Below are 27,774 nucleotides of genomic sequence, written 5' to 3'. Positions count from 1 at the left end.
TCATATTACAGGAGAAAGGAAATACAGAAAAGCTGCCGTCGCAGGAAAGACGGCTGGCAAAAATCACCGACTGTGTGAACGTGAACATTAATAGAATATCACCTCCCATCTTCAGAGCAATCTGACTATTATAACATTAGCGTTAAGAAAGCTTACTTAAATATCTGCCACAACATAGGCCTAAGTAACCGGATCAGAGTAACATTAAGTACAGTCCGCGGCATATCACTTCATAATGTATCATATTTTCTTATCTGAGTCAGCTGAGCCCTATCTGGCCGTGCAACACTCACAGTGTCACATACTGTATGCAGAAGTATTATTTTAAGCAACACATTAAGTTGACGAAACACTCGAGATAAATGTAATTAAAGTCAAATCGTGTTTTAGACGGGGCAGTGATATCATAAACCTGTTAATGTACGCATTCAAACACTTTTTCTTTTGCCAGCTGTATTCACCTTGCAGGTGCAGACTATGTGGCTTTTATCCTGGATAAAGTGTTTAAGTCATGGATGTTTAAAGTTTAACTTCTTCATTTTTGACTAGTATTAAAGTTCACTTTTCATTCAGGAAGTATGACGCTGCGCTGTCAGTACGCTTCTCCATGTTTGTGATTGGTCGAATGCTCCAGATACCATCCCTTTCATGTGAACGCGCACCTAACTAGATAGGACACGGCTGGCTTGAGCGATCCACTTGATAACCCGCGTCGTAGTACAGTTTAGCGAGAGCGCGTATGTTTTGGATTAGGCCAACCGGCTAACTCAAACATATCCAGGTTAGGTTGAACCAGCTTCGTAGTATAGGCCCTGGAGGAGCCTGTGACCTAAGATTGTCATCGCCATAACTACACTGTGTCCGTATGACAAAAACAAACTAAAAAAAACTTGAACCTCTCATAAGGCACAAATACTCCCTTTCTAAAGTATGTTGCATTTTAATTCTGTATACAGATTAGTTTGATTATTTTTGTTAGACAAACTTAACCAATAAACCATTTAATGCAGACATCGTATACTCAGACGACTGCACAGTAAAACAATGTTGTGTCAAGACAACATCAATAATGATGATCAATGAATGATGCAGACTACCTGCATTGGAAATTCAAAGAGCAAGGCTCATGAAACAAGGACATATCTTTGATGTTTTTATTCTTTTGAACATTGCACAACAGAAAAATAGAAAGTGTACATTTGTAAAATGCAGTTCATAATGCATACTTTTCTCTGAATAAGATGAGGCTTTCCCTTCAGCAGGAATGCAGCATGTACACAGTCAAAATACCTGCAGTACGCAATAAACACATAAAAGAAAACACCGTCTGAACTTTTTTTGTAGCTTGTGATTAAGACTTCATCAGATAAATAAAATCCATCTGTGATTTTGGAAGAATGGTTCAGTTTTTTTACGACTAGTGATTTTTTTCCATCACCCACTGATAATTATGGTCTATATTCAATATCCCACAGATAATCATGGTCTTTAAATCAACCCCTCACCACAATTATACTTTGCACCCCCTGTAACCTTCTTATAATTACCACCCATTACCTGGAATTGATGATCACTGTTATTTTTACAATGGATTTCTTTTGATCTGAAATCTCGGTTGACAGTCTTCAAACCAAATGGCTCCATGTGCTAAGAAGAGATGATAATATCAAAGTGAAAGAGTGTAAAAACCAAAGTGGAATCCCTAATGATAAATACCTGACCAACATATCTGATTATGAAAAACAGCGTACCTTAAAGAAAGAAAAAAAAATGCAACTGATGAGAACGCTATGCCATCATAGTAATTCTGAAATTACATAATCAAAGATTTCCTCCAGAAAGTAAGATTCAAAAGTGTGGGAAAGACACTTTCATTTGAACAGTGAAAGACAGGTTTAAATGTAACAGCTCAGAGGAATATAAGGCAGAAAAACAGGTGTGTGTGCACGTGATGAATCCTTGTTGATATTGGCAGTTTGTTGATAAAAGTGTCATTTTAAGGCTTCTACGTCATTGACTCAGTGATAACTTTCAGTAAAAAGCTGTAACCACAAAAAAAATTACAATTCAAATGGAAATGTAACAAGCCCTCTGCCCCCTTTTTTGACACTGATTATTAAGGGGAATTCAAAAGATTAAAAAGCCCCTTCAGTTGTTTAAAATAGTACCTTAACAGGTTATTGTGTAGCAAATATACACTTTTCTTCTTTTAACCAATATGGCTCAGTATTTCCTTAAATACCAAATATCTAGGGACTTGGAAATCCTTCACTGTGCCCTTCAACGTTATCAATTCAGGCAGCTTTCTCGTGAGCGTTTCTATGATTCCCAGCTCAGCATTTTCAAATATGCTGGTAATGAGTCCTTCTGAAAGGTTTATGTTGTTAGTGTTTTCCCATATCAAATGTATGTTCAATGTATTTGTCCCTGGGTCAATATGAGGAAATCACCCACAGCTATACTGTTCAATTCGCTGTCAAACTCGAGAGAAACAAATATAGTTTAGTTGACTTCAAACATTGATATCTCCTCCTGCCAAAACAGATTTTTCCCATTTGAACTGCATTTAAAACATTTAACAGCTCTCAGTCTTTTGTCATTTGAACTGCTGGAGACAAAACGTTACAGCTCACAAGCTTTCCCAGCTGCTTGGATTGAGAAACACATTTTTGAGAAGAAAGACCTTATGCTTCAAGCTGAGCAGAAGAAAGCACAGAACAGAGAAAGGTGGCTTAAAATAAATACATCAGTAGTTAAAAGAAGGAAGAACATGTCATGACTCTTCTCTACAGTGGGTTAGAATACTTTAAACTAGACTTTGTCGCGGGTTAACAATGTCAGTATTGCATTTGGGGGAAATAATTGTCCTTCCTCACCAAATTATTGCAACAGCCATCAAGGCCAAGTATTGTGGTCCCTTTACTTGTGACTAAAAAAAAATGGGTGTGGTGAATAAATACTTTAAACAAGTGCATTTGGGAGACAGCATGTACCTCCATCTTAACATTTCAAACCATTTAAATATTTTCCAGTTATTGTTCTAATTGGAAACAAAAAAGTTAGCAGGTATTTTAAGAAGTTGTCATAAAACAAGCTAAGCAGATCCTTTCAGGTGAAAAGTATGAGCTACACACTGGCCTTATTTTAAAACACATCTTCAATTTAATACATCAATTGATAAAAAAGGGTCCACGTTTGACCTAAGGGTTAGATTTCTGCACTTGTTTCCTGGCAAATATCCTTTTTTAATTCAAATCAAGTTTGAATAAGTTGATGGTAATGCAGTATGGCTTTTAAATAGTCTTGCTTTAAGATAATTGCCTGAAACATTAAAGGAATCTGCACTGGGAACGAGTAGAGTTATCTCACCCTATTTACATAATCAGATGTGAAGGCCGAGATAAAAACGACTTGAAACATCAGTTTTTTGCACTAAGCTATTCAATCGTTATTCCAATTATGAAAGAGGCAACTTTGATATAGTATTGAAAAAGTCAACAGTATATTGAAATATTTAAATTCATAAAAGGGAAATCTGCCTGGAGCAGTGTTTGACTTAATGTCAAAAAACAAAGTGAATAAGTTAAACTCATAATTTCCTACCTTTTAAATAATTCCATCAGAATGGCTTACACTGACACTGGTTTTAGCAAGGAGGTCAAAAACTATTAGTTGTCTGTCATGCTTTAACAGAAGTGTTTCACTCTCCCTTGGACTTGTATCTTTTAAGTGATTTCATTAAGAGAAAGCAAATAGACTTTCAAAACAAATAGAGAACTGCTACTGATTCATATCTTCGTTGCTCACAGCATGGTCCTTGATCCAAGCAGAGGCCGTGGATGTCGACGCTGCAGTTTCATCCAAAATCTTTAGTAAAACTCTCGGGTGAAATGCTTTTTAAAAAAACCTTTGTTGTTAATGCAAAGCACGGGGTTCCACATTGAAGATAAATGATAAATAAGAGATCTAATGCTATGAAGAAGCCTGAGAGACTTCATAGTCTGCGATGAGCTGTTTGATGTAGGACAGTTTCTCATGGAGATATTCGCAGCGTTTCTTCTCTTCCCGGTAGCCTGGGAACTTCTATGGAGAGAGAAGAAAGTGTGAAAGAGTTCACATATTGATATTCCCTTGTTCTCATTACATTTCCCTTAAATCGAGTGATATCTGAGATTGAGGAATATTTTAACTGATGATAAAGAGGTGAAATTAATTGAAGCTAAGAACAGGACATTTAGTAACAATGTTGACAAAATTAGGGAGATGAAACAAAAACAACACCATAGCTTAAACCACTCGAATGTTCAACTCACCTTTCGATACTTGGAGTACTTTTCTAGTATTTGGTCTTCCATTATCTAAAATATACAAAGGAAGAAAATGATTATATAGTTTAATATTATTTAGCTGCATAATAAAATATTTGTGCATGTTTTGCATGCGTCTGGTTAAATGTATGTACCTTATATTCTCGTGTGCCAGGGGGCAAGCTTTTGATCTTGGATCCTAGCTGAACAAACATGTGAGTAATGGTGGCGATCCGCGAGTGGAGGTCTTTGTATTCATCGTACTCTGCACAGAAATCCTCCTGGTACCGCTCACGCTGCTCCAAAGTCATTATGGGGCCGTATGAGCTGCAAAAAGACAATTGCATTTATACATGTTGCAATTCAAAACTTATTTTGTGTAGTACATATTTCTGACACAAGATGGCAGCATTGTGATACTGATAATGATAAACATACAGGTGTATTCTATCCATTCTTTGTTGAATGTGTCAGTTATATATAAGACCAATACATTCACAACAAACAAGTAAAGTCTGTGTTATATGTTGTGTAAGAAAACCAATTATTTTAAGTTGTGGGAGCTGTAAATAATTCCTCTTGCGGATGGTGAAAAAATAGCAAGAATACTGTTAAAAATAGAATGGATGTTAACACCCACTGTTTGTTTTGACCACATATTGTAACAGCCAGTGTGTCCTAAATGTGTTAAAAATTAAACTATGCCACATCATAAAAGATGTTTACACTCACAGCACGTAATCTGGTTTCTCCTCAGAGGCCACAGCATTTGTGATGTCAGGATCTGGAATAAATGCAGAGGATAAAGAAAATAAATGAGCTTCATTTGAGTCAATACAGGCATCAATTACATGACACTTTGTCTTTGGCTGAATGTTAGGCAATGTGTTTTTGTTTTGCAAGACATAGCATGAGTGTGTGTGTCTCTGTATGTGCAGAGAGGCTGGTGGGTGTCAGGAGACATATCAGCTTAGAGACGCAAAGCGCAGCTCGGGCTGTTGTTGAGTCAATCAGCCGCACACCGAGGACTCAAGAGAACCAGCTTAGCAGAGCAAACACTGTCATGCTTATGAGATAATTCTGTATAAATGCACCAGAGGGCTGTCAGACAAACGGTCGCTGAGTGGACCTCAGGAACTGAACCACTGGTCATCAGCTCAAAGTCCCTGTGGTTACCCTGATGTCTTATAGAGGAGGAAACACTGTTTGGAGGTGGGGTCACCCCCTTTCTGAGTTTTGAATGTCTACTCAAACCTGATGTAGCCGACCCGACCTGCCGGATTCGAGCCTGGTCAGACTTTATTATCACAAAGTTCCCTCAGGCTTGAATCAGATCGAGTTTAGCCAACTTCCCGTTTTTTTATAGTTTATTTTATTAAATTGAATTCAGGCCTTATAGTCTGTGACCTTTTGGGGCTGTTCTGACCATCCTGTCAAAAATGTATATTACTACAATAAAGGTACTCTAGTTTGTGATAAATGTGAATAATATATTATTTAAATTACATTATTGAATGAATTTTGCATTGGAAATGCAGGTTTTTAAAATCAGTCTTGGGTCCACAATTACAGGTACAGGGTCTGGTTGGGCTTAGACAGAAACTACGCAGGTGTATGTAGGTTCTACTGTATAGCTCTACTGAATAATATAATAAAATGGATGTATTATTCAAACCTAATAAGAGCATTAAGGTGACATCTCCCAAATTCCTAGAGTTCGGACTCCATTATGGAATTCAAAACAGAAGAAATAAGAGTATTATGAAGTATTGAAAACGATGTGTTGGTCTCAGGATGGGATCAAACCGTGTAATAGAAATATCAGTCACAGGAAAGTTCTGCTTAAAAGATGGTCTTACTGTCAAGTTTGTCCGGGTTCTGCTTGAGATCAGGACTCGTCTCGAACCATTCGCTGCCCTTGTTTTCTTTTAACCTCTCCCGCTCCTTGTCTTTGTGCTTTTTAGATTTCTTCTTCTTGTGCTGGCTGTTGGCGGGCGGCTGGTGAGAGCAGTCGGAGTCGCCCTGTGGCAGCTGGCTGCTTACATTGGGTCCCTGTTCCCTGCTCTCTGAGACCGGTGTGTCAGAGGTGCTAGATAGTTTGTGCATTAGAGGAAAGCCACTGTGGCCTCCTGGTAAGCCATTTTGGTTTCCAGTTTGGTTAGTTGTCCGTTGAAACTCAGTCTTTGTGTGGAAACTGGGGTTGAGGGAAGGAGCAGAAATGACGTGTCCTTTGTTGTTTAAGAGTCCGTTTACTGCGGGCTGCTGTTGTAACCTCTGGTCCACAAGTCTTTGTTTCTTAACAGCGAGGCTTTCCAGAGAGTCAGAAGGCACGGGACGTTTCTGGAGAAAGAGAGAACTCAACCTTAATATTTCCTAACAAAACCACAGAAACAACCTTAACTTAACTTTATGTGAAACAACAAACAAAATACCATTCAGGACATTCACTTTAACTGACTACAACTGTCAAAATCCAATTTATAAATATAAAATAATCAACATAAACATTTAAAAACGTATTTCACACAAGGATGATAAATAAGCACCACGTTAAAAAGCAGATTAGTGACTCTCAAACATGTTTAAAGATGTTTTGGCCATTTACCACTGCAGGACTCTTTGCTGGACTCTGATGTAGCGTTGTATCCTCGGAGGTCTTTGACACATTTGCTGGAAGATTCCTCGATGGCTGGCTGATGTGTGGCTGCAACTTCCTGTTAAACGAAAGAAAGAGAGGGTTACCAATGTGGCATTTAAAAAGATGAACTCAAACTGGAAACTTAAAAAGTGCAGCGTGACAATGTAAGTTTGGTGTGCGATTGTTAATTAGCACTTGTATAGCAATGTGCGAGACTGAAAGAAATGGAGGCAAGCGGAAAAGAGGACAGAATAGTGGTGGTGCTGCCTGCCTAGAGCGGAGAAGAAGATGGTTTGTATTTCCAATTACTATTTCTTTGACAGATATAACCCCCTTGACATACTGAAAAAGTGAAGAGCTACTTGAAGGCATCCCCAAATTATAGAGTAATAGGCTCTGCAATGTGAAGTCTATTTAATTATTGGTTTATTGTATTGATAATGAATAGTAATGCAATGTCCGTTTGGTTCAGCCTGTGACCCACCTGGCCAGCAGCCTGCTGATCAGCGGCCTCTCCTCCTCGCTGTATCCCGGCCAGGCCCTCTGCACATGTTTGTAGAAGTCCTCCCTCAGCAGGTAGCTGCTGTCCTTGGGGTTCACTCTGGCCACCTGAAAATACAATATACCCCATGATGCTTCTTTAAAATCATATTAATGCATTTCTCTGTCTTGTATATTTTAAACCTGTTTTATTCGGAGATATTTGATTGTTGTTCAAGACCTTGCCAGGTTCACACAATAAGATTTAGCCAGTGGCTGCTAGAGGAGCTCTATGTAGTGTCAGTGGCAAATGTTCCCAGCTGGACCATGTATGCATCTCCCCCTCCTCCAGAAGCACTCTCTTAAAGTCTTCCCTTACTTTTTTCCTTACTTTTTTTTCCTTTTCAATTATATGTATGGAAATATCTTTTGTATCTTGAGATACAGTAGCTTCGTCTCCATCGATATCATCTCTCTCATATGGTTATTACCGTCACCGCCAGAGGGGGGAGACAAAAGATTTGCCCTCAGATTTATGATAAAAAAATCTAAAATATAGTGATTCACATAGATAAAAATACACTATACATTTTAAAAGGAAATATTGTAAATGTTATCAAACCATTCATCAAACTAAAATGCAATAATCACACTTAACTTAAATATTACATTGTTCCTATGCACTTAGGAACATAGCACATTCATTTATCCAAACCTTACAAATATACATCTCTTTAAAGATTTGTAATTCTTTGCTGCACGTCAAATTGCCCCTAATGCAACAACATGATTAACTGAAATAAAAGAGAGTTGACAACCAAAGCTTTCTTATATTAAATATAGTAATTTCTCTTTTAAAATCTACACAATGTTATTTCTTTGTGAGATATAGCAGCATGGCAACTCCTGAAAAGCAGAAACTCTTTATATGAGATTCTGCTCCCAACTGAGAGTCTCCGGCTTTAACCTCCCCTCTAATCTCCTCAGACTGACTTTCTCAGAGGACATCTATCTTTCTGGGGCCTCCTGACAGAGCGGCCCGCCCCTCTGCAAACACAATCTCAGCAGAGAGACAATTACAGCATCGACCTAATTACACACATCCACGCACACAAAAACCACATGCATGCACAAACCTCAACAAGCGCAAGGGCAGTAAATACACAGACATGCACACTCAAACACACACAAGTGCTGGCAGTACAAACACACAAACATAATTTAGGAATTGCTCAAAAATGTATACAGGAAAGTCACAAAAGGTAAACGTTTCTAAATTAGATCACACGTTCAATTAAAGCACAGCTGGCCACTGTTTTTTTCAGTATAGATTATATGTTTGCTAGCTGGAAAAAAACATCTACATTTTTTTATTTTCTTGGGTTGCATAAACGTCTAAATCAGCATATGAAATTCAGCTTAAATGCAGCATTTTTGTGGTTTGTTTCGATTTAAAAGGGCGAGTTGAAATGCATTTTACAAGTATTTTCGTCTGCAATACTGTAGTGTTTTTATAGGTCATACACAAAGGCAGTGTGTATATATATATATAGGGAGGCTGTGGCTCAGTGGAAAGTGTGCTGGACTTCGAATCGGGGGATAGCAAGTTTGAGTCCCACTGTATTCAGCAGGTCGTTGTGTCCCTGGGCAAGACACTTAATCCCAAATTGCTCCTGTGGGGATTGTCCACAGTACTGAATGTGTGTAAGTCGCTTTGGATAAAAGCGTCTAACAAGTAACATGTAATGTAATATAGGTTTAATGTGCCCGGTTGCAAACACAAGCCAAAAGTGTCCTCAATGTTTTTTTAGATGTGTATGAGCCACTGTGTGCAAACCAATTAAGCATGCATGTAAGTGTTTGTACATGTATGTTCATACTCAGACATCGATGCATACATACACATTATTTGTCTGTTTACCTCGTCCAGTATGGCCCCCAGCTCGGCCTTGTCCTTGGGGTCGGCTTTTTCTCTCTCCAGCCACAGCAGCAGCTCCGGTTTTCTGTACGGTTTCAGAGCCAGGAGGTGGATGATGCGCTCCCTCAAGGGCTTCTGGGTCGGCGTGGCCGTACCGCCGATCCTCCGGTTGTTGGTGGAGTTCTTGAATAAACTGCTGTCTGATGTAGACAGAGGCCGCTTCTGGAACTTCACACATTTACCTAAACACACAAAAAGTAGACAGAGAGAGAATATGATTTAGGGATGAGTGATACTCAGTTAAACAGTGTATTTCTGTGTCTGTATTTGTGTCGCACTACCAACAAACTCTACACAATGTAAGAACAAAAAATGTGTTGCTATGCATTTTACACCCAAAACAATTATTTGCATTTTAAGTCATAGGAAATATAATCCTAGGAATTTCCAAACATTTAGGGAGACTTTAACCAAAGCTCATTGGAACTGATTTGTAAGCTGAGAGCAGGGAGAATCTACAAAAGGTCCTTATTGAACTGTGTCATGAAAGCTTTATAAAATAAAGCCTTTCACATGTCATCAATGTAGTAGGTCAAACAAAAGCTGACAGAGAGTTAAAAGGCACCCACATTTAAAGACTCCAACCACAGCGTAAGTCATTTGTATTGATTAAAAGTTTATATGAGCTTATAAACATTTAAATATTGCGTTCCTTCAGCATGAAAAAAGCATACATTGACTAAATAGATCATAGTTGACCAAGACTCAAACAAATAACACGACTAATCGAATAAGGAGGGGAAGATATCTTACACCAGCTCAATGTGTACTTCTGTTGACTAATGGGCTAACATTCATTAAAATACTATCTTCTAACCTTTATCTCTAGCTCACATGTGCATGTTGGCCTGGAGCTATCTATCTCCAGTTGTAAGCACCCCATCGATCATTGCTTACATCTATGCTGCAGACAGACGGCAGTGAAAGCTATCTCTCTGTGCTAATCCCATTACAGGTTAATCTGCGCTTTGAAGGTCAGAGTGGGGCAGAGGTACAGGAAAAGAAGGCTTTCCTTTCAACCACAAAATGATGTGATTATAACTCTATGCATGATCATTACTCTGCTACCAGCCATTCATCTTGATAGAAATACATAGAATTGTGTAATAATTATAGAGTGGGTTGTATGGTGTGTAGAGCTCCATAGGTTTTGGCATTCCTGATAATGTGCACTCTGAGCTCCGCCTGAGGCTAAAAGGAGATTTAGAATGCATTACTTCCATGTTTCCCTTCAGGCATATATGTTGCCAAGTCATCCTCTTCTTAAGATTTTATGTTACAAAATCTTCACAGTTTAAATTAGGTCTGAACCTCCCTGAGTGTCCTCTTCCCAGGAGCTCCAGCACTGACACAAGGAGCAATATTGCATAACGACGGCAAAGGTTGGAGAAGACAAAAAAGAGAAAAGAGAAAAGAAAGTGGCTTGCTGGTTCATGTCTGTTCTAATAATAACATTTTGTTAGGTACATATGATTAAGATCTAAGAAATCCCATAAACACAAATGTACTCATCAAAGCTTGTAATATGTTTGCCAATAGCAATTAAACATTTCAAGCTTTTGGCACCGCAATGTGTTTTTCAAGAAAATAAGGTAGTTACAGAACTAATATTTCATCTTTGTAAGCCAACTTTTAGAAACAACCCCATCACCTCTACAAAGAACTACATGTTGCAACAGTTTAAACTGGAAGAACTTGGCTTTGAATCTTTGAATTGGCCATCTACTTCTGAAGTGATGGTTACGAAGACAGATGCTGCTGACTCAGACCCAAGACCAAAAGTGCTTTTATTCGGCCAACAATGCTTTGAAAGACAATGTAAGAGACAATACTAAATAGAACCAAAGGTGCAATGTGTACAATTGTGGCCTTATAAAAAATTAGCAACAGAATTTGAAGAAGTGGTTTGCAGTTCTGTCTAAGACGTTTATGTATCGTGTTACAGAGCTACTGAAATAAGCATGCTAACCAGCTAGCCCCATCAAGTCATTTACAAAGCCATGTTGGGTAAACTACCTTTTTATATCTGCTCTCTGATCTCTCGACGAATTGAAAGTACATATTGCCTGAGATCTCATGATGTTGTTTTATTACATTTGCCAAGTGCTAGGACTGTCTTAGGGAAGAAAGCTTTTAGTTGTGCAGCTCCACTAAATTGGAACAGTCTGCAAACATGTTTAAAACTGAGCACTTTGGTTCCCCTGCATCATTTTAAAACTCAGCTGGCTGACATGCTGTTTGATACTCATGGTACCTGTCACTGTAAATAGAGTTTGTAAACTGTACCCTGCACATTATGTTGTATGTCATCCTTATTGTTGTTCTGTTGTTTTTATGTTACATGTGTAACTAATGTCCTGCAGGTCACCCTTGAAAAAGAGATCTTTTGATCTCAAGGGGCTTTCACCTGGTTAAATAAAGGCTACAAACAAACAAACAAGTCAACCTCATTATGAGAGTGAGAAGGAATTAGGAGAGCTACCCTGAAGTACAGGATCTGTATACGTTTTGATAATTTGTTTATTAGAACAAATTCAAAATGGCAGACACAAAAAAATCAATGTGTTTCTTTTTCCTTCTGACCTTTACTTAGCTCTTAGTAGCTGTAGTAGCTCAAATTAAGCTAGCACAAAATCCCAGTGCTGGGAGTCGCTGCTAGTTCAAACACAGTGTTATGTTCACAGGTTCTCAGAGTTGCAGCACTTTGTTAAAACGTTGTGTTTTCTTTTTGTTAGTAGGCATCTTTTTTTTCTATATACCTGAAAAGTAATAGAGGTGAAGTGCTTCTTGTAGCATGTGACCAAGCTTTTCACAAACTGACAACCAAAAAAGTGGTAAAAAATACATAAGAGATGACTAGGCTTTCAGTCTAATTTGTATAACCTAAAACGCAGCCTGCATGTCTGATTTGATTTCACATCAAAATAGGAATATATCTGGTTTCGAGTTTAAAGCAATGAATACAGCGATGTTTTTCTCATGTGAGGCAATTACTCCTATTACTTTTATTGGTGCTGTTATATTTATATTTTGTTTTTATATGCCATCACTGGTTCCACATTCAATTTGCTGGGTCCCTCTCCAAGCTGAAAGCTGTTTGGCCTTTTCCACATGAAGCTCTGCAGATGTGTCATCCTGTGATCCTCTGTTTATGCTCCACAGTGACCTCTGCTCTATTCTCACTTGGATGTGTGGCTCCGGGTTTGATCTCGATGGCGGCGCGGCTCCAGCTGTCCTTCTCCACCTGAGACATCCTCTCACGGGTCATCTGGTAGGAGTCGTCCGTGGCGCACACTGTGATCTTGTCCTGGATGATGCCTTGACCTTCCAGCTGCTCTCGGCCGTCACTGCAAAACAAAAACACAGAGCCATTGAACCGCAGGGCTTTTTTTCCACTGGCTGTACGGTATACACGGTAAAAACATAGGCCTATAAGCCATCTTAGAGCAGCATACCAACAAGGAGTTCATGCACAATAAAGTGGCTTTGTGGTATAGGGTGGCTAAGACAGGGCTATGGTTACTGTATGTTATGTCACATGCTAGATATAGCTCTGCAGGGCGCTACATGTGAGAAAGCCAGATATTCTGGTTCAAAGCAGGACATAGGCAGAGGAAAGGCGCCAGGATGAGTTTGAATACTGCCAGTACACTTGGACAAAAGTAAAACAAGTGTAACACATGAAGCTTGGCTGCATTATTGCTGTAAATAAATCAAGGATTTACTGGGATGTCAAATTCTTTTTTTTCATATTTAAAAGCTTTTTCTCCTATTTTCATTTTCTCAACCCAATTATATGAGAGAGTACTGATCATTTCTCCAGCTTCTCTGCTAAATATCCAAACACATGTGAGGGCAGAGAGGAGGATCCTGCCCTCACGCTGTTACGCTGTTTGTCTTGGCTCCAGCAGCTGACTGGAGCCAGAACGAGTTTGGAGTTCAGACCACAGTTAGCCCTTGGTTTCCCAGCATATCCACTCCATAAACAAGGCATCACAGGTCTCAGTAATGAGAGGGTCAGCCCAGAAATATACAGGAAATTACAGTTGCCCCATCCTGTGTACAGCAGACAGTCTCTCACGATATCCGCAGAGACGTGGGCACACACAGAGCTGAAAGACTGACGACTTAAGAAGAAGATCACCAGTATCGTCTGGGGTCACATATGGGTCACAACCAGTAGATCGGATATAACAAACAACACAGATAAATAATCTTCAGTTGGTTCTTTTTGAAAGAGAGTATTTTGCTTTGCTTATGTGGTAGAAACATTTCTCCCTGGAGTGTATATGGGGGAAAAAGGTTCAGTGTATGGTGACATTTTCAGAAGAAATAAATTAAATAGGACTCAATTTGTGTTGGACTCTGTACCTTGTGACATATTGATGGATGCAGTCAAAGCTGGCTTGAGGTTGGTCTTTGCTGTCGCTGGATAAGTAGAAGGAGAAGACGCGAAGAGCAGAAGGCGACTCTGAAGTGGGAGCTGGGATCTTGATGTTCTACGGAGAAATAACAGCAGACAGTCAGATTTAACCAAAAACATACAGGGAAATCAATAAAAAGGCAGATGATAGGCAAACTACTGTATAAACAACACACTCATTACCAGCACTTCCTGTTTTAAAAAGCTGTTATCTGTATATGTTTCCATGACTGAACAGAAGGAATATTTCATATCACAGTTATTTTAACTTGACAGTGTTTTCCTAGGAACTCTTGAGTGTGCTTCCATGATATCTTTCAACATTTCTACTTATTGTTGGGAAAAGCAGAATTTCTGAGGCAAACTCCGCAGCCAAATGCAATGTCGCCAACAACACATGGTTGCAATCAACATAAATCATCAATAACTTTTATTTTTGCAACTTAATAACCTACTGCAAACGCCAGATTCTGGAAGACGTATTTAAAAAAAACACCCTAAAAAAAATAGTTGACCCTAAAATGACACTGCTAGTATCTAGAACAGGCTGAATGCAACAAATAGGATACTGATAATTTTGAAATGTCTAAAGCCATGTCAGTAGTCGGCTTACAATATATACACCACTTAACATTGCATTGAAATGTAACTGTGCTCTTGGGAGGAGAAACACATGTAATGACCGTTTGCCCAAATTGATATATCTTGTGTTGTTAATCTTATATTCTGGACTGATGGTGGCACAAGAAGAAGGATCCTCTGGGGAGCATGGATGTGCTCCGTTCATTTGATCTGACTCAGATTAAGGGATTTCCTGAGTGGAAATGTTGGTCTGATGGTAAAACAAAAAGGTCAGAGGTTCACCAAAAACATTAATATCTTTCAACCGAAAAATCTAAATACCGACAGAAAAATGTGCGAACATCAAGACAGTTGTGTTGAGGAATTTGGACCTCATGTATTTTAAAGAACAAGTCATCCCTCTTTGAAGACGAGTACTGTCTGCTAAATGCTCCTCAGAGTTTTGGGAGCGTATTGAATCCAGATGACACACATGTGAGTCAGAGTGCAATAAAAAACGTAAACACAACCTTTTTTTTGTCATTTGGGAAAACTTTGGAGATAATGAGAACTTGCGAACACGTAGCGCAGCAGTTTGACTAAAACACAAAGGATGAAGTGTGCAGAAATAGTCCAATTCAATGAAATATCATATATGCCTTTGGGTAACACTATCGGCAATCCAACACTTGCACATCTTGTTTTTATCGCATCTGAAGCAGACTTGCATGTGTAAATGCCATGAGTAACACACGCACACACAGATAGGCACAGACTTTGTGCCGCTCTGTAACTTTAAATAAATCTCCTTGGGTAAACAGTGTTTTTAAGAATCCGCTCCACTGAGGCGTCCATGAGATCTCCTGGCAGACTCAGTGGAGCGCAGCAGAGCCAAGGCTGCAACCTCCAGGGCAGACAAATGCACACACGAACACACACACGAACACACACAGACATATAATAACAGATCGGGAAAAGTAAGGATACGAAGAAAAGAAAAAGTACAAATCCACACTGATTTGACCACTGAAAAAATATGTAATTGCACGTCTGAATTCGAAAAACTACACTCATTCACTGGGATATTCATTTAGCTTCATGGGAACTGTGAGCGTTATTCCACAGATGCTCTGCAGGAGTTGTATTATTTATGAAATGACTCTAGCTAGTCAGGAACTACAGTATATATAGTAAGTTAAATCTCAAAGTGAAACATCCCCGTCCCGAGATGATCCACAGACTGTCATTATAAGTATTTTTTCAATGGCAACTGGACGTGGTGGTGAAGTCAGCAGTCTGTCAGCAATCCCATTCTTCATGCTGCAGGCAGCTGTGCCATCTTTTTGGGGGTCAGGGAAGCAGCTTTAAGTGTTAAATTATCACGGGGGATTTCCTCCACTTTCTCCTGTTTCCCTCTGCTCCCACATGATGCCAACATGCCCACATGTGTGTGTGTGCATGCGACACCAGCATCCATCATTTGAAATGTACTGTATAGTTTGCAGAGTGCAGATTTTCTAAGTTACATTAAGCAAGACTCAAGTGTTTTTCAAATTGGTCACTGACAAAAAAAGTGTTCTCAATTAATACATGCATTGTATAACATGCAGTAAGTTCCAATGAAGCTGGTGTTACATTTTATTTGGGTATAAACTCCTTTTGCTGGATTCCTATAATGGCGTATACTCTACTTTATCCCAGTGCTTCAGTAACAGTTAAGTAACAACAATGACTTTTAAAGCAGAAAATCTTAATTTCATGATGAGTCATCTATTGATTAGTTGAGTAATCAATCGACTCAAAAAGAATCTCAAAATAATATTTGGACATTTTAAACCGGATAATCGAATAAGCAATCATCGGTTGCAACCCCAATATGAAAAAACGGTTAAATTAAAGTTGGGTAATGTGAGAAAAACACAACTTTGATCACCACAAAACTGGCTGTTTGTCATAACCGCACATGCATTTTTGAAAATACAGAATGTTTGTTTTTACAGTATGCAGGTGAACATCCCACAAGCAATTGCATTTGTTTTAAAGAGACTTTGGTTTGCCAAATGATGGAAATCATCACTCTCAATGTATTTTCTATAAATTCCATTTCTGCTGTTTTTAGAAGCTTGTTAACTAAATCATAACTGATACATTAGTTAATGCTGATGATTTAACGCCACTCAACAGAGTGGTGCTTTGCTTCTGTGCCGTCTTTAAAAGTCACATCAGATGTGTGTTGTGCTCTATTCTCTTATCAGCCCGCTGCACATGTCTACACACGCAGGCTTTAATCACAGGAATGCATACTACCAACGGCTGAGCTGTTAGCACTGAGAGATTCAAAGCAGCTTGTTTGTAGCGTGTTTGACATTACTTGTGTTTCAGTGAGTTTATTTAGGGATTATCGAACGTTTGCCTGCCTATACATGATGATTTCCATCATTTGGCAAACCAAAGCCTGTAATACTGGATCACTTGTTTGTGAGAGACGAAAGTGAGAAAACATTGTGATCACATTGAAAGCTCACCAGAGGGATAATTTCTTCTCATCATGAGACAGTTTTGTCTCAAGATTATAAAAGTACTTAATGACCACTTAGCCATTGCTACAGTAATAAAGTTCAAATCCTTTTCATACCAACAACCGATGTGGGGATACAAATAAAGATGGCCGATATATATACAAATGTCACAGTGTAATTTCTTGCTTATCTTTGTCAGTCCAAGTCATTCTACACCTAGAATCGGTTTTAGTGTCTTCCTCCTCTGATTGTGAAACTGTGAATAAGTTGTGAAAGCAGAGAAACAGCTGCCAGCGCCTTATAAACCAAAAGGTCAGTTCTGTAGAAACTGAGGTTTGAGATAATGCTTAAATGATTCTATAAATAAATAAATAATAGTTTCGGCTGATCCATCAACAACCACATTCATAATGGGTCTTAGTAAAGAGAATTATCACCACAATGTTACCAGGTACAGCATGAGGCCGCGATCTAAAAAATGCTTTGGAAACACGTGTCGGGCAGAGCTGTGTGATTCACCCGGGGAGCAGAGCTGTGTGATTCACCCGGGGAGCAGAGCTGTGCCCAACTGGGTGATCAAATGCGTGGGAAAAAAATAGATGCAAGCAGAACTCAAGCTCCCGTCTTTGCAAAACATCTTAAATAGGCCAAACAAAGTATGCATGTTTTAATTCCTTCATAAAGAAAAATGCCGAACTGCACACATTCTTATTTCATTTTAAATTACATTTTCATGGTTTTAAACTTTGAAAAACAGTCAAACTGACATAAAAGTTGGCACAATAATCTTATTGCAGCCCGGTCTCACATCCATAACCAAAGGTGATCGAATCTCAGGAGGTGCAGGGGCGGTTCTAGGGGGGGGGGGGCAGGGGGGACCCAGTGCCCCCCTAACACTGACCTCTGACCCCCCTGTGGCCCCCCTAACAATGAACAGTTTTTTTTTTGTTGCTGTAATGTGAGATTGTGCAGGCACCCTTATGTAAAGTAGAGATGTAACTGTTCATTGCCTTTATTTTTATATAAATATGGTGTTAGTGCAAACATTGCACTATAACTTAAATTATAGTGGAAATCCGCAAATGTTGGGTTTAACTTATGTATTTTTATTAAAAATAAGCATAATAAACAATTTTTTTTTATTTCATGCGCCTAGTTCCATTTTATTTTCAATTTTACTGCGCCCTCTCAATGAAACGAAATACTTCGGGAATCGTCGGGAATCTTCGGGTGATGACGAGAGCATAGGAAGACGGGCACAAACAATGGCGGACATTCAATAGCATTTGCATGTGAATAGCCGACCTTTATTATGGTGAATAGATGTGTCAATACTTTATACCGAGTATATTGCCATAAATATGATGATTGATTATCAGTAAAAAATTCTACGTGACACAACGACATTGGATTAACCTTGAGATGCGTTTTTATTCCGTTGAACACAACTTTTGATCACAAATCAAAAAAGGTAAGACGTAATTATTGTAATATTTTTGGAACCGGATGTTGTTTACTTTCTCTTTTCTGGCTGATATCTCCAGGAATTCGAGGTCTGACAGTGATGACATTACATGTGTGGAATCTGTGGAGTCTCAGCTTTAAATCGTATATCTTGTTTGTGCAGTTAAGATAGTAATAAGGGCATTTTTACCGTGTGTTGTGTGTAAAAAAGCGTTAGCATTAGTTAGCATTGTTTCGCTCAATGCTAATTCAAAGGCTTGGTATTACTCTTGTGTTTTTTCTAGCTAACAATTGTTCTTATTGTCAGTTAGCGGAGTTTCTTACCTTTAAAAGGGTATGAAACATTAATAGTTTCATAAATGTTAAGAAGCCCTGAGACATGTGAGAGAAAAAAAAACTGTGGGGACCTTCGGGCTTAACTGGTTAACAATGATTAATATTTGTAAAGGCTACAGGTGATCTTAAGATGCGTGAGCTATGCTTAGGGACCTACCAGTCAAGATTATTTGTGCGTAGGGGTGCATCATCTGGCGCCTGGTCCTGGTCATCCTCGCCATTGTCCATGCCGTGAACCATCACCTCGGGCTCGGGCTCGAACAAATAAGGACGTAATGGTCCATCGCCTGGCTCAATATTGTCACCATCGTCGCTTACTGAACCGGATTCAGATTCAGTTCCTAAAACGACATTTTCGTAGGAAAGCCGAGAGGATGTTTCTGACTCGCTATCATCACTGGATACCTCGTACAATCCTTCTTCTTTGTCTGGTATATTTGCCCTTCCACGTTCATTCTGCATAGACGCCATGGTTTGTTATCGTATCGTCTTCCTAAGTTTTCGTCACTTCCGGTTTGGCTGAGTCGAACATTTCGTTTCTAAAAAACTTCGGGGAAGCTGCAATAAAGTGCTTCTAACATGCGTAAGGCAATTATTATATATTTTTAAATCAGGTGTGATTGTTTTGGTACATAATTATGCTTGTATATAAGTTAAAACAAAACTATTTGAGGTTCCATTTCCACTATCCCTTTAAGCTGAAGCTAACAATAATAACTATAAGATCTATCTGAAATAAATAAGTGTACTGAAACAAATACCAATAACTGTATTGCATTGTTTTCTTATGCGCAATTACTTCATACTGTCTAGTTCTCTTTTTCGTCCTGCATTTATTGTGCCCCCCTCAGAAAATAACTGGCCCCCCAGTGGCCCCCCCAGTCAAATTGGTCTAGAACCGCCACTGGCACAGGGTGAAGGCTGAGGTCGGTTTCAATTTGGTTGATGTACTCTATCAGGAACGTACAAATGAAATAAAAGGTTCACTGTCCACTTTGCTGCTCATGAGGATTACTTGAAGCAGCCCAGACAGACGTTTAAGGGCTGCTGCTTGGTTTGAATTCCACTTCCAGTAAAATGCAACTTTCACATCCTGGGAGGTGTTGGGACAGATTGGCTGAGTAATATGGACATGCGCCATTTTACAGAAAGGTAGTATGAGAACCAATCTATAAAACACAAGAACGCAACAACGTTTTGTTGAATCTGGAGCTAACTATTTAAGGGTCAAAGAGCTGCAGATGTAAAGCACTTCTAGGTGAGAATGAAATGTTTGAACTGAGATCTTATGCATCATTTATGTGTGTTATCTGTTCACTCCATTGTGCCGTGCGCTGTCACAGGATTCCAGCTGTTGAAAATGCGCAGTCATGCAACACGCCCAGGAGCTCTGGCTGCCATTTATCCAGTGGTGACTGCTCAACTCGTATGACCTTGGTGGGCAGACTTGAAGACCCCCCCCCCCCCCACCCAGAACAACAAGCTTTCTGATTCCCAGGCGCTGGGGCCCGCACTGAAGTCTGGTGCATTCTCTGGAGAGGCACACATGGCAATTCAAACACAGAGAGGCGCTCTTCACAAAGGACGTGGCACTTAAAAGAATTCAACTGACCATGAATAATGAAATATTTATTGTCTTCCTTTCAAGGGAAAATATTCAGGGAACTTGTGGGTTGCTTCTGATCTTTGTGATTCTTGAATAAACAACACGAACACTGTGAGCAACAGGAATACAAAGTGTAAAATCAACTTTCTAATGATAAGGAATTTGAAGTCAATACTACACTGCACTTGGGAGTGACCTCTGACCTCAGTAATGCTCAGAGACCAAAAGGTGAAAAAAGAGAAGCGATTTTCAAGATAATGCATTCTTTTACCCAAACTATGACCCCTGTTGCAGATTAATTTGACAAATTCACTAGAAACGCTAGTCTTATCCATTCACCTGCCTGTCAGTGTCCACATGTGATCATGCGTACAGGACAGGGATGTCAATCAATCAAACACACTCCTGTTCCGAGGCCTAATCCGCATCTTTAAGGTAAAGCTGATCCTCAGTAAAAAGAAGCAAATACAAACCAAACAAAATCATACTTCCTTGACGAATCGGCTTCAATTTCCTTGTGCAGGGTTCACTGGAATGTCACTTTTTAAGCTTGTATCTCTCTCTATACTGACTGAACTGAACAAGACGCTGCCCCAATTTCACACATGCATGAATCAGCGCACATTCATTACCCCAGGCCAGCAACATTTACGGTCATGATCTGTCTATATTAATCATGTTGGAAAACGGGAATATGAAATGTAAACTTTTCACCCCTCCAGCTTACGCAAGAGAAAGTAGCAGCAGCAGCATTTGAAGGTAACACCTGCAGTTCTGAAAGTGCATAAACCTGAAATACGTTGATATTTGTAATTGTGCGTTTACATGTAATTATTCAACTGCGTGCCAGCATGTAAGAGTGTATCTGTGGATTTCCAAAAATCACAGAAATGGAGTAAGAAACAAATATTTGAAGGCACTGAAGAGAAAACATAGGTGGTGGTTTCATTTTCCTCATGAAGGCTGTGGGGTAAACAATAGCTCAGTCAGTCTTTGGCGTTAATCCAATGTTTGCATCTGCCTCAGTCCTAAACATGCCACGATCATTTAAAAAACTGACAATGATTTCATTGGTTAACTGTTAACTGGGTAATGGTTGGCTTTCATTTAGAAAAACCTGCTTAATCTGTTTACTTTAATCAAAGTACTGCCTTAATTTGGTTTAAATCTAATTATAGGTCTGATGTTAACACACTAAGTGAAAGCAGGCAAGTTACACTCAACAGTAAGTCCGTAGAATAAGCCTGAAAACAATCAGCCTTAGCCTGTTGAGACTACATATGACTTTCTGCTGTCTTTATTCACAAGTCTCCTCCATTGACCTGCATCAGATTTAAAATGTCCAACTACTTACCAAGTAACACAGGAAACCCCAGTGTCTTTTCTGAGAAGTAAATCTGCAGCTTAAGTTTTGACACAGTTAAAGTAATGACTGTCAGTGTGAGCGGCGACAGTATCTCAATGAGCCTCAGTTCCCTCTCCCTACTGTCATACATGTCTCCACGTGTTGGAGCCGCAGGACGGGAAAGGCTCATTTTCCTGGCTTTATCTAACTATAAAGTCGATTGAACAAAAACTGTGAGAGACTGTTTGTCGGTGCACAGGGCTTATGTTTCCTGCTAGCTTTTGGTTGAATGTGGGGTCTGGGTGTAGATCTCATTCAGCCTATTGTTTCCACATCCTCTGCAGTCTGAGTAATGGCCTTCTGAAAACAGGCCGTCTTTTGTTCTGGCCTCCTCGGCTCCAGAGTGGGATGCCATGGCACTGCTTCCCCTTTCTGGTTGATAGGAGGAGAGGGAGGAGGTGCAGGAGGGAGTGAAACCTGTCGCCACCGCCACTATCTGTTATCAGCAGGAGGCAAGTCACTCTGATGCATGTGTGTGTTTGTGTGTGTGTCTGTGTGTGTTAATCCAGCGTGAGCAAAGAGAGGCTCAACTCCAGCTCTTCTCACCAGGGTGTAATCAGCATTACTGCCACTCAGAAGGCTGAGGAGGGAAAAGGGCCAAAGTCTAGCCATCAGCCAAACATCTCCACCACTGGCACACACACACACACACACACACACACACACACACACACACACACACACACACACACACACACACACACACACACACACACACACACACACACACACACACACACACACACACACACACACACACACACACACACACACACACACACACACACACACACACACACACACACACACACACACAACTTCTCATCATCTCATCACAAACAAAAGAGACGAATCGTTCCCAGGGCCACAAGTTGACACATGCCAATGAAGAAGAGCCCCCTCCACAATGGAGCACAGCGATGCAAAACACAATGTGCGTCTGTGTCTCCGGCACCAGCGGAGAAACAAGGGAGGGCAGCGGAGCAGGAGAAGGACATACAAAGAGAGAAACTAGAGGTTTTTATGCATGTATTTATGATCCCGCAGTCAGTGCTTGGAGCTACGCAGTGTCTCCTCTTTAACTGAGCCACATGCTGGCACTGTGTGATTAATGCGGCTGCCTTTAGTGAGAGACAGTGCATGTAATCAAGCCCCAGCCTGTAATCGCCTTCAATTGCTTTTCATTTGCAGCTTTTCAAAAAGGGACAGAGCTGCTGCCAGAGCTGCATGCTTCAGTATTTGGAAGGAGGAGGGAGGATATGAAGGGTGCTGTGCCATAAGCATCCCCCTGAGGTTTCCTCCTCCAATGCCAGGAACGGTACGTCTCTGGCAGGTGCCTCAGGGCCAAACTGTCAGCTTCAACAAATTGTGGGTCACCGTGTCTGACAAAAGCCCCTCCTATCCTCCTCCCCAGCTAGGTGGGTTCCTCTATAGGCAGCTATGTTTTCACACATGCAGGGCCATACCAAGACATACGTGTGATAGGGGGGGACAAGTGCCCTTTTATGCCTCATTAGCTCACGGTGTGGACTTTCACATGAGGGAATTAGACGGGACACGAGCCAAGATGTGCTCCATATCTCCAAGCTGCTTAATCGGACAGAGTGCACATTTTTCTAGAGCTGCTGCTGGATCTCACAGGGCCGCTTGTCTTCCACTTTCACACACACACGTTTGCTAAATAAATATGTAATCTGACCGGTGCACAAGGATTATATTCTCTGGATTTTTATGAAAGTAGCAAGCTTTAACCACCAGTTTAAAACATCCTAATTCCTCAACAATTTCCCTTTTTGTTGGCAAACTCTGCTTAACAGGATATGAGAGAAAACAACACACATTTATAACAAGAGACTTACAACAGTATACTGAAGAGATTGCCTAAATGAATTGAAAGCATGCTTACATTCTTAATTGTCCTACATTTAATAATTGTTTAAGTATTATGTCAAAAGATCCTTTATGAGTATCTAAAGACAGATTTAACAGAGCTTTATATTGTAGTCATGTACATTTCTATACTAATAACTTTGATTATTCAGCTTCTACAAGTTGTAACATTAGTGTTTCCCATGTGTAACAAATTATAATAAAGTCTAGATTTCAAACATGTCATGGGTAAAGATGACTAAATGTTTATGCTGGAACAAATGCCCTGCTCTCGGTTATAGTCTCCACTCCATTAGTTCCACAGCAGGGAAGTTTCTATCATGTTGGGCACAAACAACCCCTGAGGGCAGGCTATAACACATCTGGGCTGACTGTACTCGATTCAATATGGTTGATCCAAAGAGGGCGACAACACACAGCCTGCATTCCCCTGCTCTTTGTTATTTAAATCAGAGGAGAAAACACACAATCACAGGGGGACTCTGGGGATCTCAGCAAAAGGCAGCATAAACACAGACAGAAAAACCTACACTCAAATACACGGATATACTCGTAGAAAAGACAGCGCCAGAAATGCTCTCTCTCTCTCTTTCAGACACACCACACACACACGGATACTCAGAGGGTCCTCAAGGGATCCACCCTGGCCCGGTCAGGCTAAAGACACAATGGGCAGAGGGGGCAGGACAGGAAAAAGGGAGGTGGGTGGGACATGCATAAATCATGCCTTTAGGCCACACAGGGCACAGCATAAACACACACACAAAAAACAACCAGCCACACCCACCTGATGGCAGAAAATGCATTTAATGTATACAAATGCATGTGCAGTATGCAGTGCATATGTCACACACACCACTCAGCATCTAAGTTGTGCTCTTTCCCTTTCATTTCACACACAGAGAAAAAGTGGGACTGCAGCCTGGGAATGGGACAGGAAAATGAGCGGGGCAGAAAGTTAATGTTGTCTCCACAGCTATTACTGCGGCGCTACACATACACAAAAACACATTCATGAATGTCTGAGTCAGGCAGACAGGGAAAGCTAATGCTAACTGAAGTCATGCTGTAATCAGGCGCATCATGGCTCCTGTAATTACCTCTAAACATTCATTTGGCTAATAACTTTAGCTCTCAGTGATACAGACAGGGAGCAGTGTGAAAATCTGTGCAATCCCTCAGCCATTAGGATGACAGCCTAGGTGCAAATTGGCTACGACATGATACATTATTCCGATACTCATCCAAATATGCTTAAAATTACACTAAAACATACGTTAATAATATGTGGGTTTACATATATTATAATATAACGATAACTCACATTTTGTTTAGGAAAAGTTATTTTTGGTAACATGGTAATAGTAAAAGGGTTAAAAGAATACTAAAAGAATAGTAAAAGTCCGCTGTATAAATTGAAGACAACTAAAATAAAACAATAAAACATCAATAGTGTGCTGTCTGTTTATAGACAGCACACTATATCTTATAGGTCAAGTGTTTGGTTTCAAACCAGGCTCTATTGTTTCACTTCTGAGCTAGACAGCTTTTTCAAGCTACTCTTGTGAGGATAATCACAATTATCTCAATGATGGAAATCAACTTGTTGGGGTTGTCTTTATCCATATAGTCCTCTCCAGTATCCATCCATAAAGTATTTAATAAAGTAATGTGCTACATTTGATCTCTAAAGACTGCATTCTTGTTAAAAACTACCATACAATGTAATCTGTTTAATGTCCAATCTATTATCCAATCCAGGTGGCATTTCACTTTTGTAGGGAGCCAATAAACTATCAAGTAGACTTTATTAATGTGTGATTTAAAAACACTTTCTTTTACAGGTACATTAGTTTCCCTGATGAAATGGGACTGAATCCACTAACAAAGCTTATACAGTGTTATGGTTCACTACAAACTCAGCCCCTCAGCTTAGTGTGTGCGCTGTGAAGCTGTGGATTGGATTTCCAGCTTTCCTTCTAATTTAATGCAACACATATTCCTGTTTAGGCTTTGCACTTTGGATCAACAGAGCCAGATAAACAAAGCAGCAGCTGACCATCTGACCTCCGACCTCCAACACTTGACCTGGAGTAGAGCACTGCTTCTCAGTTTGTGCAGGAGTCAGTTTGGAGACTTAACAGAAACGACCTACATACATTGCATATTGTATACACACTACCATATGCATATAAACAGAGTACAATCTGAACAATGGGACCTGCATTGCCTTTATCACAGTGTCTGCAATATCCAATACCATAGCAATACTTGTTCTGCAATCTGAGTGTTTGCATGTAAACTATTAATTACTAATGGTGTTTTTGAGAATCAATACAGTATCAGAAAACACAATATAACTATACTCAATTCTATCCATTGTTCTCACAACCCTAAAAAGATGAACGATTTCCGTGCAACACAAAACTTTCAAATGTAGCAGCTCCTTTACCACACCTTCACCTACAGGTTTAATCCACTCTGTTAACCACACAACCCCCATGTAAAGCTCACCAGCTCTCAGTTGCATGACAGGAAGGGGGTTGCAACTCTTTTCAACTAGCCCATGCAATTAAAATTGACTGAGAGAGTCAAGTATTCCCCAAGGACACAGCTGCCTCTGACTATAGTCAAAACACCCATAGTTCAGGCTACACACTGTAGATTATGATTTAGTATCAAGGACAGAAGTGATTTGTGAGTGCTCAACATCATTTACAGGGAACACACACTCCCACATGTAAAGTGTGTTTTACTAAATGAGAAAAAGGTACATAAAGGTAATCCCTGTCATGGTCTTATGGTAAACGTCTCCACTGACCGCAGAGATTAGACTCTCTCAGTGTGCACACTTCTCCCTCCCTCCAATCATTTTCCCAGCGACGCTCACTGACCTAACAAAGCCTCTCACAGTCAGCAGGCTGACCCAGTAACCTGCATGCCTCCTATCTGCTGGAGACGAGCGGCTATAAGCTCCCACTGCTGCAGTATGCTGGGACGTGTGAGTCAACAGCACTCTTGTGACGAACAAAGCTTCTTTGAGTTTGTAGAACTTTTAGGAATTATGAGTTTAAAAATAAGATTTACTACATTGCACATACTGTACAAGAGCCCAACAAGGGACAAGAGTTTATAATTAGAAGCAGCTATAAACTCTCAGTTTCAGGCTCTGAATTGGAACTGTGTTAAGTCGTACTGCCCTGTAATAACAAATAATTTCAAATTTGATGTCACTGTGACATGTTGCCTTCCTAACAAAACCATACTTGAACAACTGGGCCTTTGTGTATGCAGATGAATATCACTTGTAATAAAAAGTACAATTTTATCTGCATGTCTTTATGGCCAGATTGGATTTTACAACATGACACTTACTCTGCACAATGAGCTAAACTTGTAAAAAAAAACAGTCACAAACTTACCCCTTGGTTTCCTTTGAAGCAAATTGATGGTTCACTTGGTAAAGATCCCTGTTGTGAGAGAAAACAGACGCATTTATGGAGACATTGTTGCACACATTCAGCTCAGTGATCTAAATGAGGCCAGTAAACACAATTATGCTGTTATTTGTTTACATAAAAAGTTAAAGTTACACATTCAACGATGCCTGTGTGCTGTTAACGGTTTCCACTGGAGCTAATTATGAGCCTAGCATTCGCTACTGGTCAATTAATAAGTTGGCAGACTGCAGGCTTTACTTTGAAGCACAGGAAGGTTTCCCAGCAAACAGCTGACGGGCTCCTCGTTCCCGACAACGTTACTCACCGATGTAGCCAATTAATTCAGAGGTAAACTAGTTTGAGTGACACTCATTATCTTAATTACTAAAAAAAAAACATGTTATTTTAAACGATATAAAAGTAATTTAACTATATGCGCAAGTGAACACATTTTAAAGGCACAAAAACTGAGGCGACAACTTTATCCAGAGTGCATCTCCAAACACACACAGACACACATACACAGACAGACACAATGAAAAGCTACCTTGAGGTTTTGGAAAGCCTCCAGCGCCCTGAGAGCCGTGTCCGTGAGCTTGACATGGTAAAGCGTCCTGTTTGGGCTGTTTTTGTTATTTTTTCCACAGGAGAGCCCGTAGTGGTGCTCCTGCCTGAGCGAAGCCATCGCTGGCTTTTCTCTCCGCAATTAAAGCTGCTTTCCTCTCGG

The 27,774-nt window shown here is 40.0% G+C and overlaps 1 protein-coding gene across 1 annotated transcript; it reads right to left on the bottom strand.

The window, feature by feature from the left end:
- Nucleotides 1-1,140: 1,140 nt before the first annotated feature.
- On the bottom strand, nt 1,141-27,774 carry LOC117533015 (RNA polymerase II elongation factor ELL2-like). The gene is made up of 12 exons (XM_034196654.1): nt 27,595-27,774; nt 27,030-27,077; nt 13,775-13,902; nt 12,587-12,750; nt 9,347-9,585; nt 7,430-7,554; nt 6,913-7,021; nt 6,167-6,647; nt 5,040-5,091; nt 4,463-4,634; nt 4,314-4,358; nt 1,141-4,083 (listed from the first exon to the last, which is right to left on the bottom strand). Exons 1-12 carry the CDS (start codon nt 27,730-27,732, stop codon nt 3,973-3,975), a joined length of 1,812 nt encoding a protein of 603 aa, XP_034052545.1. The 5' UTR covers nt 27,733-27,774; the 3' UTR covers nt 1,141-3,972.

The sequence above is a fragment of the Gymnodraco acuticeps genome, unplaced genomic scaffold (genome assembly GCF_902827175.1).
Source record: "Gymnodraco acuticeps unplaced genomic scaffold, fGymAcu1.1, whole genome shotgun sequence".
Lineage (NCBI taxonomy): Eukaryota > Metazoa > Chordata > Actinopteri > Perciformes > Bathydraconidae > Gymnodraco > Gymnodraco acuticeps.
The sequence above is the reverse complement of the archived record's forward strand: the minus strand, read 5'-3'. Positions and strand labels throughout refer to the sequence as shown.

Excerpts from the sequence above, each read along its gene's own strand:
- LOC117533015 (XM_034196654.1), bottom strand. The coding sequence starts at position 27,732 with ATGGCTTCGCTCAGGCAGGAGCACCACTACGGGCTCTCCTGTGGAAAA. Across the intron at positions 7,555-9,346 it reads TGGGGGCCATACTGGACGAG|GTGGCCAGAGTGAACCCCAA; the intron begins GTAAACAGACAA and ends TTGTATTTTCAG. Across the intron at positions 4,359-4,462 it reads CTGGCACACGAGAATATAAG|ATAATGGAAGACCAAATACT; the intron begins GTACATACATTT and ends TGTATATTTTAG.